The sequence below is a fragment of the Sus scrofa genome, chromosome 3, assembly GCF_054392235.1.
Source record: "Sus scrofa isolate SSC_HxYL_T2T_F1_AM1 chromosome 3, Sscrofa_HxYL_maternal_Yorkshire_Landrace_v2.0, whole genome shotgun sequence".
Classification (NCBI taxonomy): domain Eukaryota; kingdom Metazoa; phylum Chordata; class Mammalia; order Artiodactyla; family Suidae; genus Sus; species Sus scrofa.
The window spans coordinates 85,691,490-85,708,365 of NC_139385.1; the positions used below are offsets into that span (position 1 = coordinate 85,691,490).

A 16,876-nucleotide genomic window follows, 5' to 3' on the forward strand; every position below is an offset into this window, starting at 1 on the left:
AAACCTTCCTGGGCTGGCCTGGGGGCTCGAGCAGAGCTATGGGTTTCCTGGCCCTACAGCTGTGCGCGCTCTCCTGCCTGGTGGCTCCCTGGGTTTCTGGCAGCCCCATCATGAGCCTGGAGCAGTCGCCTCTGGAAGAAGATATGCCACTCTTTGACGATGTCTTCTCGGAGCAAGATGGTGTCGACTTCAACAGCCTGCTCCAGAGCATGAAGAACGAGTTTCTCAAGACATTGAACCTGTCTGACATCCCGATGCAGGACTCAGCCAAGGTCGACCCCCCCGAGTACATGCTGGAACTCTACAATAAATTTGCCACAGATCGGACCTCCATGCCCTCTGCCAACATCATTAGGAGTTTCAAGAATGAAGGTAGGTTGACGTTTTACTGATGAAATCTGGCTTTGCATTTTCAGAAGCACTAGGTAAATGGACCATGCAAGGGAGGGATACAGATAAGAGTGAAAACGTCTGTATAGGGGTGTGTGTGGACACAGACACACAGAAACAATGCACAGTGTGTTCTGTAACGTCTTCATTTTCCAAATGGCATTAAAAGGGATTAAAGAATATCTTTTGATCCAGAGTTGTAGGGTGTCTGCCATTTTGACCTCATCATTGGGCCTTTAAAATTTTTCAATTTGGACGGCAGGTCATAAAAGATGTTAATGTTAGTCTACCACCATACTTCTGCCCTTTTCCCAGATAGGCCTCAGTTCCATTTGGCTTTTAATTGACCACAGTATTTGTCAGCTTCTGAAAATGATGAAAGTAGACAAAATACAGAAAGTGGCCGTTTGTGTTTCCCTCAACCTTTGGGTGAGTTTCCATTCTGGGACCTGATGTAAGACGTGTTCAAACAGAATGGAAACGTATGTTTTCGAGATTCTTCCTAAAGTTCTGTTTCTTTGATGTGACGTGTGTATCCTTGAAGCCCTGTGTATAGTTTCCGGGAAGTGTGCAAGGCCCAATTAATGATCCGGCTTATTCTGTGTCCTTACAAAGAGCAAAGCACAAGCTTAGATATCAGTGGGAAAAATGTGTTTTCTTCCCCTCCCTAGATCCTTATGAAGTCCTAAATCTAAGGATCTAGCAAGGTAATTCTTTGTTTAATAGGATGCAAGTAGTCAAGATTTTTGTGGCTAATATCGAATACTCGATTCCAATATGGGTGGTGGGTCCAAAGAAAGCAATTCTTCATAGTTACCAATTATGCTTTTATAGTCATTGACCAGGTGCAAAAGGGGGTTTGAGTAGATGTTGGCCAAATGTTCTTGAAAGCAAAAAAGGCAGTGGCAAAACAACAGTACAGGATTTGGATTTTTGAGACAGGCCTGACTTTGTCAATGTGGATAATTAGCTTAATTTCCCTGAACCTCTATTTCTTCATCTGTAAATTAGGGATAATATTCCTACATAACAGAGTTGAGTGATTTCAAAGAGGTTATGAGTAAGAAAACACTCAATTTACTATGAAGTGTTGAACACGCGCTAGCGACCATTAATGAATTCCTTAAATTCTAGGTATTGGAGGAAATGTTAAACAGGCATTAGCCAGTCCTGGGGATAACTATTTGCCTTTAAAATTCAGGTGGCTGCCAAAATGTTACATATTCAGGAACATATTGGAAATATTACTTAGGAACATTTAGTAACATAATGGGAATGACCAGCTGAAGTTACCGATTCCTTTTGGAGTCAGTCTGAATTGAAAATCAGCCTTCTCCCTGGGATGTTTTGGATGCTGAGCCCTGGGTGGCTGAATCAGGGTGTGGATGGGAAGATGTTCACATCCCCAGGGGAAAATAGGAGCTTTTCCGTTCTCATTTCTCCTATGGAGGATTTGGATGGTCCAGGTCAGGAAGAGGAGTTTTCAGAGCTTCTTATTTCTCATGATCAGTGAGGACAGGGCAAACTTCTTAGGGGACAAGCCAGCTGCCCGCACCTCTGCCAGAATCCATGGGTGAAAATGCCCGAGGTCATGCATCCTGCTGGCTGACATTGTCTCTCTTTGATTCTTTGCGTTGACTCAGTGCAGCTCCCTAAGAGACAGCAACACGGAACAAAACCTCCTCCAAATCTAACTAATCAGAGGAAAAGGAGCGCTGCTTCCAAGGTGAAAAATATGCTATTTCATTTCCTACCACTGCTTTGATTTCACCTTGTCATCTTGGGGAAATCAGTTCTCTGCATTGAGGCTTGATTTCTTCCAGAATAACATGAACATAGTAGCAATGTATGCATTATAGGCTCATTGTAAGAGCTAAATGAAACAATTTGCAAAGCACCCGGCACAGGGCATTTGCTCAACAAATATTAGTTCCTTAACCTGAAATGTAATGCCTCCCTCTAGTATTGTATTTGCACATGAACACTGAATTTACTTTATCAGCTTTATTGAAGTATAATTGACATTCAATGAACTTCACATATTTAAAGTGTAGAAGTTGATAGGTTTTGACCAATGTAAGCATCCATTGGAGCCATCATCACAACCAAGAGTGAGCATATTCATCACCACCAAAAGTTTCCTTGTCTCCTTAGCAATCCCTTCCTCCCACTACAGCGAGCTTTTACTCTGCATTGTTCTAGTTAATGGAACAACTAGTCTACTCCCCTATTTTTGGTCCTCTCACATGTCCTATCCAAGGGGTGTCAGGTTTCCTCCATTCCTATAAGAGGGGACAACCACCCAATTACTTGATGTAATAAGGACAAATGTCATTCCTGTAAACTAATTTGGTCTGATGCCCAGAATCATCACTGAATCAATATTTTTAAGGTGCTACCTCTGTTTAAAGCATCGTGGTAGATTAGAGGTGTGGAGGGGAGTTTAAGCTGTAGTATCTATCATTATGATGACAATCTAGTTGGAAAGATTTCCACTCATAAAGACAACTGAAAAACAGGGACATAAATGGCGAAGTCACAGGAGAGATATAGAGAGTAAATAATCAAATTACCCAGGTGGGAGTGAACATCCAGGTAGGGAGGTGAGGAAGGGAGGTCCCACAGGGAGTGGTCACAGCTGGATAAATGGAGATGAGGGGATAGAGCTTTCCAAGGGTCAGAAGAACAGATCCAAAGGTACAATATACACTAAAGAAGACAAATGTTTTGGTGAAGTGGTGAACGTATCAGTCTACTCTAAAGGAGACTTTGTTTAATCTTTGCTTAAAAGATTTGTTTAATCTTTCAACAAATATTAATTGATCAATTGCAGTGTTCCATGCTGTAGGGGATGAATGGGATCAGGAGGTGAAGACCTGGTTAGAGCTAGTTTTGAGAGCCATGCTAGGGAGTTCAAATTCATTCCATTGACCAGTATTCCCCATTGACAGCATATGAGATGATTTTAAGTGGTACCCAGAGGAAACTCAATCGTGTGAAATCATTACATATTTTTGTTAATGTGGATTAAAAAAGAATTGACGTAACTCTCACCCCAACCCCTCATTTCGTGAATACTGTTACCTAGGACAAGTCTAAAAGAGGAAGCAAGCATTCAAATAATCAGATCAAGTTAAAGAAAAATATTAAAGAGTACAATCTGGAACAGCAACCCCACTGAAATCAAGAATTGGGTATACAGTTGGGGAAATGCTGCCAAAGATGATGGGGGAAGTCCTCAAGTGGTGGTCCTTAACATCTGTGGTGTCATGGAACCTTTTGATTGATGACAAATGTCTTCAGGGATTCCTTGTGAGCAGGTGTTACCTGGGCAAGTGTATGGGAGCTTGGGACTCCGAAAAATTCTCAGAGAGGAAGTCAACCTAATATTTGGAGGCATGCTTCTAAAACTAAAAATTTTAAACTAAAATTTAAAAATTTAAAATTTTATTTCATAAACATTCTGAGTGATTCCTACAGGCAGTACTTCCATACTAGGTGCTAAGGATATACAACTAAAGCAGTCAGTCTATCCCCAAGGTTCATTTCCCCACCCCCATTCTTCCTTATGGAGGACCACCACCCCAGGTTCAACTACTGTGACTCCCTTAGTTTTATGGCTCTCTTGTTGACCTTGCCAGGCTTTGGTGTCTAGAGCAAGGGTCAGCAAACTTTTTCTGTAAGAGGGCAGGCAGATCGTAAATGTTTTAGGTTTTATGGGTCGTGATCTCTGTTGAGACCATTTAACGCTCCCATCATAGCGCAAGGCTAGCCACAAACACAATACAGAAACAAATGGGCGAAGCTGCTTTCTAGTGACATTTTATTTCCCAAAACAGGTGGCAGGCCTGCTGTTGTAGCTAGGTTTACCAACCCCGGGTCTCAGTGGATGTTTTTTAGGAACACGCTGACTATGTGGCAAGTACATTCCATACATGGCAAGTACAAACATGAAAAGCCATGACATCCTCATCCTCGAACTTCAAGAACAGAACCACCACCACATGTCTCATGTGATAGCTCCTCACTGGTTAGAAAAATTGGGGGCTCGGCTGCACATTCTCCATGGTCCCTCCCAGTTCTATTATTCAGTGGCTGATAAGCTAGTCAAGCAAGGCTGGGTACATTTTCTCTTAGTCATTAGGTGGCCATTTTCCATTTTAGTCTTGGCAGCTTAACTCAGTCTGGTGTTGGACACTTGACCTTCAGTATTTTTTCTTAGAGAATGCTAACACTGTGTTTGTTTTCATGGATCGTCCCTCATTCTCTGCAAGCTTCCTGAAGAGACAGGGCCTCTTACCGCATCTTTTTTTATAAATAAGCATCTGTTTTTCTTGGCGACGTCCTGCAAGTCTGTCTTTTTTTTTTTTTTTTTTTCAGATCTGTATTCCCAACCTGTCAGTTTTAATGGGCTCCGAAAATACCCTCTCCTCTTCAATGTGTCCATCCCTCACCATGAAGAGGTCACCATGGCTGAACTCAGGTTGTACACCCTGGTGCAAAGAGATCGCCTGATGTATGAAGGCGTGGACCGGAAGATTACCATTTTTGAAGTACTCGAGAGCCAAGGGGACCATGAGGGTGAAAGAAGCCTGCTGGTCTTGGTGTCAGGGGAGATCTATGGAACCAACAGTGAGTGGGAGACTTTTGATGTCACGGATGCCATCAGGCGTTGGCAAAATTCAGGGTCATCCACCCACCAGCTGGAGGTGCACATCGAGAGCAGGCAGGGAATGGAGGATGCTGGCAGGGGACAACTGGAAATAGACATCAGTGCCCGGAATAAGCATGAACCTTTGCTTGTTGTGTTTTCCGATGATCAAAGCAGTGAGAAGGAGCGGAAGGAGGAACTGAGTGAGATGATCGCCCATGAGCAATTTCCAGAACTGGACAACCTGGGTCTGGGTGGTTATTCCAGCGGACCTGGAGAAGAGGCTTTGCTACAGATGAGGTCAAACATCATCTACGACTCCACAGCCCGTATCAGAAGGAATGCAAAGGGCAACTACTGCAAGAGGACCCCGCTCTACATCGACTTCAAGGAGATTGGCTGGGACTCTTGGATCATTGCCCCACCCGGCTACGAAGCCTATGAATGCCGTGGTGTTTGCAACTACCCCCTGGCAGAACATCTCACCCCCACGAAGCATGCAATTATCCAGGCCTTGGTCCACCTCAAGAATTCCCAGAAGGCTTCCAAAGCCTGCTGCGTGCCCACCAAGCTGGAGCCCATCTCCATCCTCTACTTAGACAAAGGTGTCGTCACCTACAAGTTTAAATATGAAGGCATGGCCGTCTCTGAATGTGGCTGTAGATAGAAGAGGAATCCTTTGGCTTATTTAATAACTGTAAATGTGTATATTTTGTGCTCCTATTTAATGAGATTATTTAATAAGAGTGTACAGATCATAGAGGCTTGCTGCCTTAGGGAACGTGACAGGAAGGTTTGTCATAGGAAATGCATACTCTACAGTCTAGTCCCTTCCAATCTGTTTCTCTCTGGACTTGCCATTTCCTGGCAATGCCATCTTCAACAGCAAGCCCACACTCCTTGCCCTCTATGTCATCTTGAAAGCAACACCCCTAAACAGAAATACAGTGTCGAGAGGTAGATATTTCTAGATGTATTTGTGTACATAGATCAACTCATAACACCCTTTTGGTTCCATAGGGGCAGAGTTCACGCACACATGCATGACCCAGTCAAATGCGTTTGTGTTGAAACCCACTGGTACGTTCCCAGTCACCTCTTCTCTGAGTAGGATTTACATCAAGATCAATTGCCCCCGGAATTTAACCATCCTAGGATGTATTGCATTTCCCAGGTACTATTGGAAATGTAGATGTAGCCTTTGTCAGTTGAGTTTCTGCCATTATTCAGAGCAGCAGGGCCTGGTAAAGGAGGCGGCATGGTTTGGGAAGGGCTTCTTGGATTCAGAAACCAAATGGCCTCAAGAAGCAGTTGCCTCAACGGACAACAGCAAAGAGTGAGCCCAGGCGGGAGCAAGGTGCTCTAGAGGGCAGTGCCTGGTCAAGAAAGGAAACCAGGGGGGACTTTAGGCTGACATTGGTTCCCGAGGCAATAGAAAGCAAGGCCATGTGGGTGGGCCTTTATGGCTGCAGAGGGTAACGGGGGTGGGAAGGGGCAGAGGATAGAGATGCTAACCTAGGATGTGTTTGTAAAATTCTAAGCAGTTCTAACTGGAGAGTTAAATATTTTGGACACAATAAAATTATCACAGCCCAAGAGGAGGAAAACCAGAAGGCATCTGTTTGTTGGACTCTTCACTTCGTACTCTTTTTCTTCAAGTCTTCATATTTCTCCTTTGCCTCTGAACCTCTGCCCTGCTTACTTCCACCTTTCCCCTTCCCTCTCTTTTTTCCCCCAGCACCTTGTATCCGTCTCTCATTCCCATATCTCCTGTCTTCCCTGGTCTTCCTTGCTCCTCCCTGGAAAGCATTTTCTCTTAGGACAAAAGGAGTTAGTGCTCTAATTTCTAGAATTCCCCCTGAAGGTTGATTGCTATTATCTTTTTATATTAGCAATTTAGTTGATTGCTAATATCCTTTATAAAATGTTTTGTTTGTGAGGAATTCTTAAGAATTCTGTACAAAAGAGAATCAGAGTCAAAATGAATGCACTTGGATTAATGAATTAATAAATAGATACACAAAAAAATGACTTGAAAGCTAAGCCCACATTTGGAAATCAGATTGGCCCCATGGTAGGAAACCTGTAGCCTTCCCATCCTTCCCACTCTGTAGTCTTTCCATTTGGAAAGTGTCCAGGACTAAGGGACTGTGAAATATACCTGATGAGCAAAGTCCAGGCATCTGCCCAGCAACTGGCCAGTTGGAAGGATGCTGAGACTCTGGCTCTGTCCCAGTGCCAACCCCCCACCCCACCCCCACTCCCAGCCCAGGCGGGACTGAAAGCATTGCTCAGGGAGGACCAGGGCAAAGGGTTTCTTAAACTGTTCTGACACCTCCAGGCAGATGACACAAATGGTCCAAGCTAGTGGGGAATGTGGTTTCAGGTACATTGACCCCACCACCACCACCACTGAGTGCTGCAATTTTTTTCTCTTTACCCCAGGAAATCATCAGCCTCTCTTTTGCAAACCTCTGGGGTCATAAATACATCTTGCACTAGAAAATAGGGGAAAGGGAAGCTATTTTGAAAGACATTTGGCCCAGTGTGGACCTCAGCTCTGCTCATCTATTGTTTGCTGGTGAATATCATTGCCCCTAGAAGAGTAGTATTTTGGCCATCAGTATATAGAGAGGGACTGACAATTTGAGATAGTCATGCAACTCAGAATCATTCATTCATAGAATACCCTCCATAGAAAATGGCGTGTGTGTGTGTGTGTGTGTGTGTGTGTGTGTGTGTGTGTGTGTGTAACTGGTTTTATAGAGCCACGCTTAGTGGTCCTCGGTGGAATGTGGTACAACTTTTATATCCATATACTCACCATATACTCACTTGCTCTACAGTACTCATCTTTTCTAAAAGACACTGTAAGAGACAGCCAGTAAGACCTTGGTGGAGAGGGATTGGTCTAGTTAGATTAAAAAAATCAAACAAACTTTTTCTTAATATGTAAAATATTTAAGACAGTGGTAGATTGGTGAACTCTTTATAACCAGCAATGATGGGGTAGGGGAGAGCTCTGACTTGTGGGTTTATATGATGTGAACACCCTCTCCATGGCCCATTTTAAGCTACCAATGGGATGTCAGCCAGCTAGAAAAATTCCCAAAAACGTAACAGTAGCCATGCCTGCCAGCTCCTATACCCGCCTGCTAATAGCACACTGATATTAGCACCCTAAAGGCTCTGCTTTCTACACGCCCTCGGCTTGGTCCTGCCAGGTTCCTGGAGAAGCCTTGTCTTGAGCCCTTATAATCACCCTTCCATTAAAGAGACGTGAAAATCTCGGCTGTTGGCAACCAGAGTGCCCATCCAGATGCTTCTCCTTTTACCACGGTCCAGGTGTAAACATGCATTTCTAAGACTGCCTTCCACCCTATGGGAAGAGAGTGCAGAAAGCCCCTTGTTGGTTATTTAAATGTTGCTGGGGCATTCTTTTTCTGGCTTTCTTCTCATCAAAAAATGAAAACACACCAAATAATAGCTGACCCTTCCCAGCTCCCCCAGGCCTCCTGAAGCATGCCTGCAACTCCCCAAATCACTGAATTAATACCAAGCCAGGAAAGCGTCAGATCCTTAGGAAAGTAGAATTCACTACTGGGTTCTCTGGCTATAGACCTTTGCTATATCCCACACCAGCTTTTTTTTTGACACTTTTCTGGCTGAATTAATTATCACTGAAGTTGATAAATAGTAATGACTCGAGGAGAAGGCTCTGTGAGGGACTTTGGCAGCCAACAACCAAAATATTCATGTACAAGTTTCTAGGTTTCCTACTATTTATTGATGGATATATTTATTTTTTGTAATATAGTGTAGAATACCAAATATTTTATTTTTTATGTTTGTGATTCCCTCTCGGATCAAAGAGTCTTTTGTGCTTTTCCAAGCGTATCTTCCCCTGAGAAGGACTCTTTTTACAACGTATGGCCTATATTTTCTTCTCTCTTGGCCTCAACATTTCCTGGTAGCTTGAGAAGCCTTGCTATAAGCTTGCCGTGACTTTGTATATTTGTATCTTGTAGGCATGCTGTGAGCCCCTCGGCATATTTAACGATTTGTAAATAGAATGGTTTTCACTCCAGCGTAGGTGTTCCAGAAAAGAATCAACCAATGAATGTCATTCCGATGAGCTGACATTGTCATTTTACGGTGAGAGGCAAATGTTAGGCTGTGAGGAACTGTGACTGCTGCTCAGTGAATGGAGACAATATTTAATTGGGGCCTTTCTGCTCCCACACTGGGTGCCCCCCACAACTGACTGTATCCATCACCTTCACTAACCCACCAATTCAGAGACCTGATTGGACAAATCCATTTGTCATTTTCTCCCCCCTGTCTTTTTTAAGGCTGCACCTATGGCATGTGGGATTTCCTGGGCTAGGGGTCCAAGCAGAGCTATAGCTGCTGGCCTACCCCACAGCCACAGCAATGCCAAATCCAAGCTATGTCTGCAACCTACACCACAGCTCACGGCAACGCCGGATCCTTAACCCACTGAGCGAGGCCAGGGATGGAACCCGTGTCTTCATGGATGCTAGTCAGATTTGTTTCCACTGAGCCACGATGGGAAGTCTGACAAATCCATTTGTAATTGGATCAATGACTCTATAAATGTGAAAAATCTTAATTTAGTGATTTCCCCAAAGAATCTGCCTCAAAGTACTTACTTCTTTCCCTGTGCATATTTTTTTTGTCAGGGAAATTCATGGTAAATATTTTCCCCAGAACTGCTAGTAAATATTTTAGTATTCTTTGGAATCTTTTTTAAGGAAAAGATATCTTCATTGAAAGGAGTTTTACATTTGACTTCTTACTGGACACATCCACTGACCATCAAGTTCAGCAGTGTTTTAGCAAAGCCATTTGCAATTTGTCTGTAACATTGAGGGGATGTTGCCCTTTTTAAAGACTGTGCATCTTTTTGTAGCGTCATCGTGGGTTCTACTTAACCCTTTTCTGATCTGGTAAAAAAAAAAAAAAAAAAAAAAAAGCAATGTTTCTGTGACTTTGTGCATTTTCTTGCCTCCAACGAGGACATTTGGTTTCACACATTAGATGAGAGGAAAGTAGATAACACTGTGTAAGAACAGCATAAAAGGGTGTTTCTGGATGTGGAAATGTATCCATAAATTAATAACCCCATCAAGGAATGACCATTTGTTGTGAGCAGCATGTTTCTGTCACACACATGAGCACTAGTTTTGTGAGTGTCTGGCCTGATCGCAGTGGGGATGCAGACAAGCTCGTGCCCACCTAACAAGCCTCCGCAAATGTAGAACATTTAACTAATCCCAGGGTCACACCGGCTCAGCTGAAGCATGTTCATGTTCTCATGTAAAACTGTGTCCAAAGTTACATAGTAACTATTTGACTGAAGTTGGAAATAAGTATTTCACACTGTGGTCATAGGCAACCTGTGTACATTCAGAATCATCTTGTTAAATAAAATGGAAAAATTATTTTGACCATAATAATGTGCAGCTTATTTTTCCTTGAGATAAAATTTTTTATGCTTCCTTAATTTTTTTTTTTACATTTCTGATTCGTGGCCTCTGCAGATGTAATAAAGCTTCCTGCTATGTCAGCAGAGCATGGTCTGAAGAAACGATGAGTTGGTTTCGGCTTCTAAGTGGTCTCACCAGAGGGAGTGTGTGGATGGTTTTCCCATTCCCCACAACATTCTGTAAATCCCAAGAATGCCAGAGACATGGAAAGAAAATGAAAGTAGATCCTCTTTGTCAATATTTGAGAAGCAGTTCTTTGAGTTTGGAATGAGGCAGATTGGAAAGAAATTACTTTGGGTTTCACAAAGGAAGAAGTCTGAGGTTAAACATGTCAAATGTTTTGAAAGATCACATAAGAACAAAGAAATGACCATTGGAAGACCTATGTCATGTGATGCAGAAAAAGCAGTTATTTTTCAATATTTACCTTCATGGGAGTGTTCCCGGAACCTTCACTGTTCCAGAACCCTGCGCATATTCCTATTGCCCCAAAACCAAGACAATCCAAGGTAACACAGACCTCTCTCTCCACTCCCAAGTTCACCTGAGCATCTGAAGAAAAAAAGAAATTACTTTGGGAAACATATTCATACTAAATTTTGCTGAAATTTGATTATTGAACCTTTATAGAATCTCAGGCTTAGGAAGGGAATCATGAAGTTATATGAAGGCCACTCCCTCCAACGTCCCAGGAAAGCACTTTTCATCTTTTCTGCAAATATTCATGATGAGAAGGGAACACACCACCTTCTTAAGGGCACCCAAGACGTGCTAGATTGGTTGCCTTGATTACACTCACTTCATCAAATAGGCTAGGGCCTTCTGCACATGAGTTACATAGGGCAGGAGAGAGAAAGCTGACCAGAAAGTTACTAGAATTTTTCCTTATATGGAACGGAAGTCTCTCCTGGTGTCCTTAAGTTTCTCAGTTCTCGATTTTTTTTTTTTTTTTAGGTCATACCTGCAGCATGCTTTGGAAGTTCCTGGGCCAGGGATTGAACCCACGCCACAGCAGTGACCCAAGCACAGCTGTGACAATGCCAGATTCTTAACCCACTGAGCCACTCTTGGGGCCACACATATACCTCTAATCCATCTGCATGACAGCCCCTCCGGTTTGCAAACAGCTCTCCCGTCCTTCTGGATCCGCTGTCCTCCTTTTCCTGCAAAAGCATGTATTTAAACATAGGGCCAAAAAGAGCAGGCTCCCTCAGTCGGATGAAAACAGAAGGAAGGCTCGCCCCCAGGCAAGACTCGGGGCCTCAGGGGGTGATAGGCCCCCTGGGCAAACAGACACAGCTGCCTGTCCTGGAAGGAAGTGTTCACTCTTCTGGCAGAATGTGGGATTTGAAGGACATAGAGACAGTCCCAGGTGGGCAGAAATTCCTCCCATCAGACATTCATCCCGCACCTCTTCTGGAGGGAATCCTCCGGTGCGCTGGCTGGCAGGCTATATCTGGCAAGCGCGCCTGCAGGAAGACAGCCCCTGTCCTTGCAGTATCAGGAGAATTGATAAGAGCAGGACAAGAGTTCCAGCCGTGGAGGAAAGGGAATGAGAATCCGAAACTGAGAAAGCCTGGAAAACCATTCTTAGAACGTGACTTGGAGTCAATGTATTCACCCTCATCTGTCAATAATTCCATCTCGGGGTGTCTCTCCCAGGGTGGAGTCTGGATCTATTCTTCACGTGCGGTCAGACCTGAGCTGGGCAGCATAAGACCAGCCACTCCGGTTCTAGGAGTTTCTCATTTTCTGATACAACCTGGCATCGATTTGGGCAAACAGGGCTGTAAGTTACTGGGAGGATCATTTGTTTACAAAGTAAGAGGAAAAAAAAAAACATTTTCAGAGCTTAGATCATATGCTTACTAGCGTTTACAGGAACTAATAGTGTGCCTAATGTGGACGGATCTTTCTGGTGTTGTGGGAAAACAATGCCAGCAGAGGGACGGCATGTGACTCCGGTCACATGGATGAGAGGCCACTTTTGTGCAGAAGTGACTATTTGTAAATAACGGGCGTATTTGGAGAAGGTGAGAGCTTGTTAACTTGGGTGGTTATAAATGGCTTATGTGATTATCTTCAACTCACTCTCCTGAACTGTCAGTTTACAAGAACCAGTTCCTGCTCTGTCTCAGCCTCCCTCAGACCATTCACACAGACCCAGAGAAGCTCATCTCCTCCCAAGAAGAAAACCCAGTAACACACACACATCCCAACCCATTTTTACTCTTCATTGTGATTGTGAGAGTCTTTAGAACTTAAATGTGAGTTAGGCCACTCAGCTCAAATTTAGAGTCTTTGGTGGGAAGTATGAAGCTCTGTTGTCAAAACAGGATTCGGCAGGTGTTTCCATTGTGGCTCAGCAGGTTAAGAACCCGACTAGTATCCATGAGGATGTGGGTTTGATTCCCTGGCCTCCCTGAGTGGGTTAAGGATCCAGAGTAGCTACAAGCTGTAGTGTAGATCGAAGATGCCACTCAGATCCTACGTTGCTATGGCTGTGGCTTAGGCTTGCAGCTCCAATTCGACCCCCAGTCTAGAAACTTCCAAATGCTGAAGGTGTGGCCATAAAAAGAAAAAAAAATCAGGATTCGATAGAAAATTTTCACTCATGGGACACAAGGCTAGCCTTCTCCCACGAGCACGGAAATGATGTTAGAAACTCCAGTTCTGGAGTTCCCGTCGTGGCGCAGTGGTTAACGAATCCGACTAGGAACCATGAGGTTGCGGGTTCGGTCCCTGGCCTGGCTCAGTGGGTTAACGATCCGGCGTTGCCATGAGCTGTGGTGTAGGTTGCAGACGCGGCTCGGATGCCGTGTTGCTGTGGCTCTGGCGTAGGCCAGTGGCTACAGCTCCGATTGGACCCCTTGCCTGGGAACCTCCATATGCCGCAGGAGCAGCCCAAAGAAATAGCAAAAAGACAAAAAAAAAAAAAAAAAAAAAAAGAAAAAGAAAGAAAGAAAAAAAAGAAACTCCAGTTCTAATCCCTCACTAGTATTTTTGCTTAAAATATATGACATAACCTTGCCAATTATGAAGAAATATCTGATGAACCCATTTGGAGAACATTCTGGAAAAGAAGCAGACAGTAGTTTCTAAAATCCTTGATGAAAGGCAAAGAAAAACTGGAGAACTGTTACAGTGGAAAAGAGGCTAAAGAGACATGACAACCAAATGCAACACATGATCCAGAACTGGATCCCAGATCCATCTCCCTCCCTCCCCCAAGGGCAAAAGGACCCCTTTTTGTTGAGTTCACTACAGCTCCCCAGTAGAGTGCCCAACTCTACCAACTGTACACTTTCAAATGATAGTCCTTTTAGAAAGTCTTCTGCATGGTCATTGCTCTTTTCTCTGAAGCTGTGGGAAGTTGTGTGGGAGGCATACCTAGGCTTTTTGCCCAATGTAATTTGCAAGAAGCAAGCAGGCAGCATTCAAAATAAGACCTTTGCCCAGTGGGTAAGTAAACTCAACAGAAGGAACAGACCCGAGGGAAACTGCTCATGTGGCCAACGTGATGTCAGGACATGAGCTACAGCCAAATATTTTCCTGAAATAACCAAACGCAACACTCCATTCCCCGAAAAGAAGCGTGCTTTTCAGGCAGTAAACCATCTGTTTCGAGTGTTTAGAAAACGGATCTCCAATCACTGGTAGTTTAAACTTCCTTATACCCCAGTTCAATGTTTGATAAGGAAGGAGTGCTAACAGGATGGGAACTGAGTTACTATATTAAGAAACCCAGCCAGAACAAAAAACAGCCCCCTGCAGTTATTTTGTTTATGTTCCAAATCCATCTGTTTTAATTACCACAATATTTACATGAGAACAGCTCCAGTTACATCTTTGGCTGCAACTGTCACATGCTTTGTTCTTTGATGTTTTTTTATTTTATTTGGGGGGGTGTCGTTGTTGTTGCTTAAAAAAAAAAATCCTACAAAAGTACAACACGGTGAAATCACATCATAGTATCCTGGTTCCTGAGGGCCAGGCCCTCTTGCTTTGTAGAGTTCACGGTTAGATATCAGGTTGATAGATAAAATATGGGCTGTTCAGATAAATTGAAGTCTACAATAAACACTGAACAATTTGTCGAGCATGGCTCAAAACTTACATAGGACATACTTACACTCAAAACGTATTTGTTGTTTATCTGAAATTCACATTTAATAGGGTGTCCTTTGCTTTATTTGCTTAAGTTTGCAGGCTTCCTCAGCTATTGCTTAGAAGGGTACATGAGTGGTAAGAACCGGAGGAAATGAAGTTCTCCCATCAATTCCCAAAAGGCCTATTGAGAGCACAACGAACAAGCCTAGCAGGGCTCCTGGTTGAAGGACAGCTTTGAGATTTGACCTTGAAATCCATTTGAAGGTGATACCTGCAAATACTCAAAATAGTAGCCATCACGATCACATCCTCCTCCTCATTTCCTCAGAACTCTTACCTTCAGAGTTTCTATTTTTCACGTTCACTTGGCCTGTTTTGGATTTCGCTTTATTCATAAAAGTGAAATTGCTGGAGGAAAACAATGCACACATTCAGACCATATCATTCCGAGAGATACTGCCAAGTTACTCTCCAAAAAGTTATACCACGTCATCCCCCAACAGCTGTATAAGAGAGGTCTGTTTCTGTAGGGTTTCTTATATTCAGTACTATTGCTTTTAATGGATGCTCTTATGGTTGAGATGTGTCCCCCTCAAAATATATGTGAGAGCTCTAATCCCAGTACGTCAGAGTGTGCCCTTATTTTATTTTATTTTTATTATTTTTTTGCCTATTTGTCTTTTTAGTGCCACACCTGCGGCATATGAAGATTCCTAGGCTAGGGGTCGAACTGGAGCCACAGCCACAGCAACGTGGGATCTGAGGCGCATCCGCCACCTACACCACAGCTCACGGCAACGCTGGATCCTTAACCCACTGAGCGAGGCCAGGGGTCAAACCCGCGTCCTCATGGATGCTAGTTGGGTTCATTAACTGCTGATTCATGACGAGAACTCCTGACCCTATTTTAAAATAGGGTTTTCAAAGAGGTCGCTGGAGAGTTCCCGTCATGGTTCATCGGGTTAAGAACCCAACATAGTGTCCATGAGGATGTGGGTTCAATCCCTGGCCTTGCTCAGTGGGTTAAGGATCCAGCATTGCTGTGAGCTGTGGTGGAGGTCACAAATATGGCTCGGATCCCGCATTGCCATGCTGTGGTGTAGGCCAGCAGCTGCAGCTCTGATACAACCCCAAGTCTCGGCACTTTCATGTGCTGTAGATTTGGCCCTAAAAAAAAAAAAAAAACAATTAAAAGAGGAGCTGGGTTCAAATGAGGTCATTAGGGTGGGCCCTAACCCAACACGACTGGAGCCCTTGTAGAAAGGATGCATTGGGACACAGACATGCACACAGGGAGAACACCATGTAAAGACAAAAGCCAAGGTCAGGGTCATGCATCTTCAAGACAAGGAAGGCCAAAAATTGTCAGCACATCACCCGGAGCTGGGGAGAGACACAGAACATGTTCTCCATCACAGCCCTCGAAGGGATCCATCCTTGCCTGCACCATTATCTTAGACTTTTGGCTTCCTGAACTGTGAGGTTATCCGTTTCTGATGTTCAAGCTGCCGAGTTTGTGGTACTTTGTTACGGCAGCCTAGCAAACTATAGCTGCTATGTACAATAAAGGTAAACAAATACATTACTTTGTTTAATGATTGGTGAGTTTGAATATATTTTCACATATTTCTGAATTAATCCTCTTTATTCCACCAGACTTGTCCAGTCTTTTACCTGTTGATCATACTCTTTTAATCGATTTGATGTATTATGTTCAATTACTACTTTGTTTTATGCTACCAAGTGTTTTCTCAGTTTGTCATTTATCTATTAACTTTTCAAAAAGATTGTAATTTGCTATTCAAAACGCTTACATTTTTATTTAGTCACATCTGTCAGTCTTCTACTTCGTGGCTTTTTGGTTTTGTGTGTCATGCTTAGAAATTGTTGCTCTGTCTCAAAATTATTAAAATATTTTGTTGGCAAAGTAATATTTGGCCTGGCTTAATGAAACAGTCAAAGGAAGGAGAAAAGGTAGAGAGAAGAAGAAAGTGTTTTCTTGACTAGGACCAACACGAGCCAGTTTTACACTGGGCCTGGAAAAACTTCATTTTCTCCCGTGAGTCTTTTAAAAATTTCTAATTTTGAAGTTGCCTTTGAACCTGCAGTTCCTGACTCCTGCAATGCCCAAGGAACTAGGGGTCTACCACAGAGTCTTTTTTAATTAAAAAATTTTTTTTTTTTTCGGAGGTACCTGTGGCACATAGAAGTTCCC

At 43.4% G+C, this 16,876-nt stretch overlaps 1 protein-coding gene across 1 annotated transcript; it reads left to right on the top strand.

The window, feature by feature from the left end:
- BMP10 (bone morphogenetic protein 10) lies at window positions 1-10,517 on the top strand. The gene is made up of 2 exons (XM_003125070.5): window positions 1-372; window positions 4,771-10,517. The coding sequence occupies exons 1-2, from the start codon at window positions 39-41 to the stop codon at window positions 5,706-5,708; spliced, it is 1,272 nt and encodes a 423-aa protein (XP_003125118.1). The 5' UTR covers window positions 1-38; the 3' UTR covers window positions 5,709-10,517.
- Window positions 10,518-16,876: the final 6,359 nt, after the last annotated feature.

Bases quoted from the DNA above. Each gene is read 5' to 3' on its own strand.
- BMP10 (XM_003125070.5), top strand. From the start codon at position 39: ATGGGTTTCCTGGCCCTACAGCTGTGCGCGCTCTCCTGCCTGGTGGCT. The intron at 373-4,770 runs GTAGGTTGACGT...TTTTTTTTTCAG, and splicing joins TAGGAGTTTCAAGAATGAAG to ATCTGTATTCCCAACCTGTC.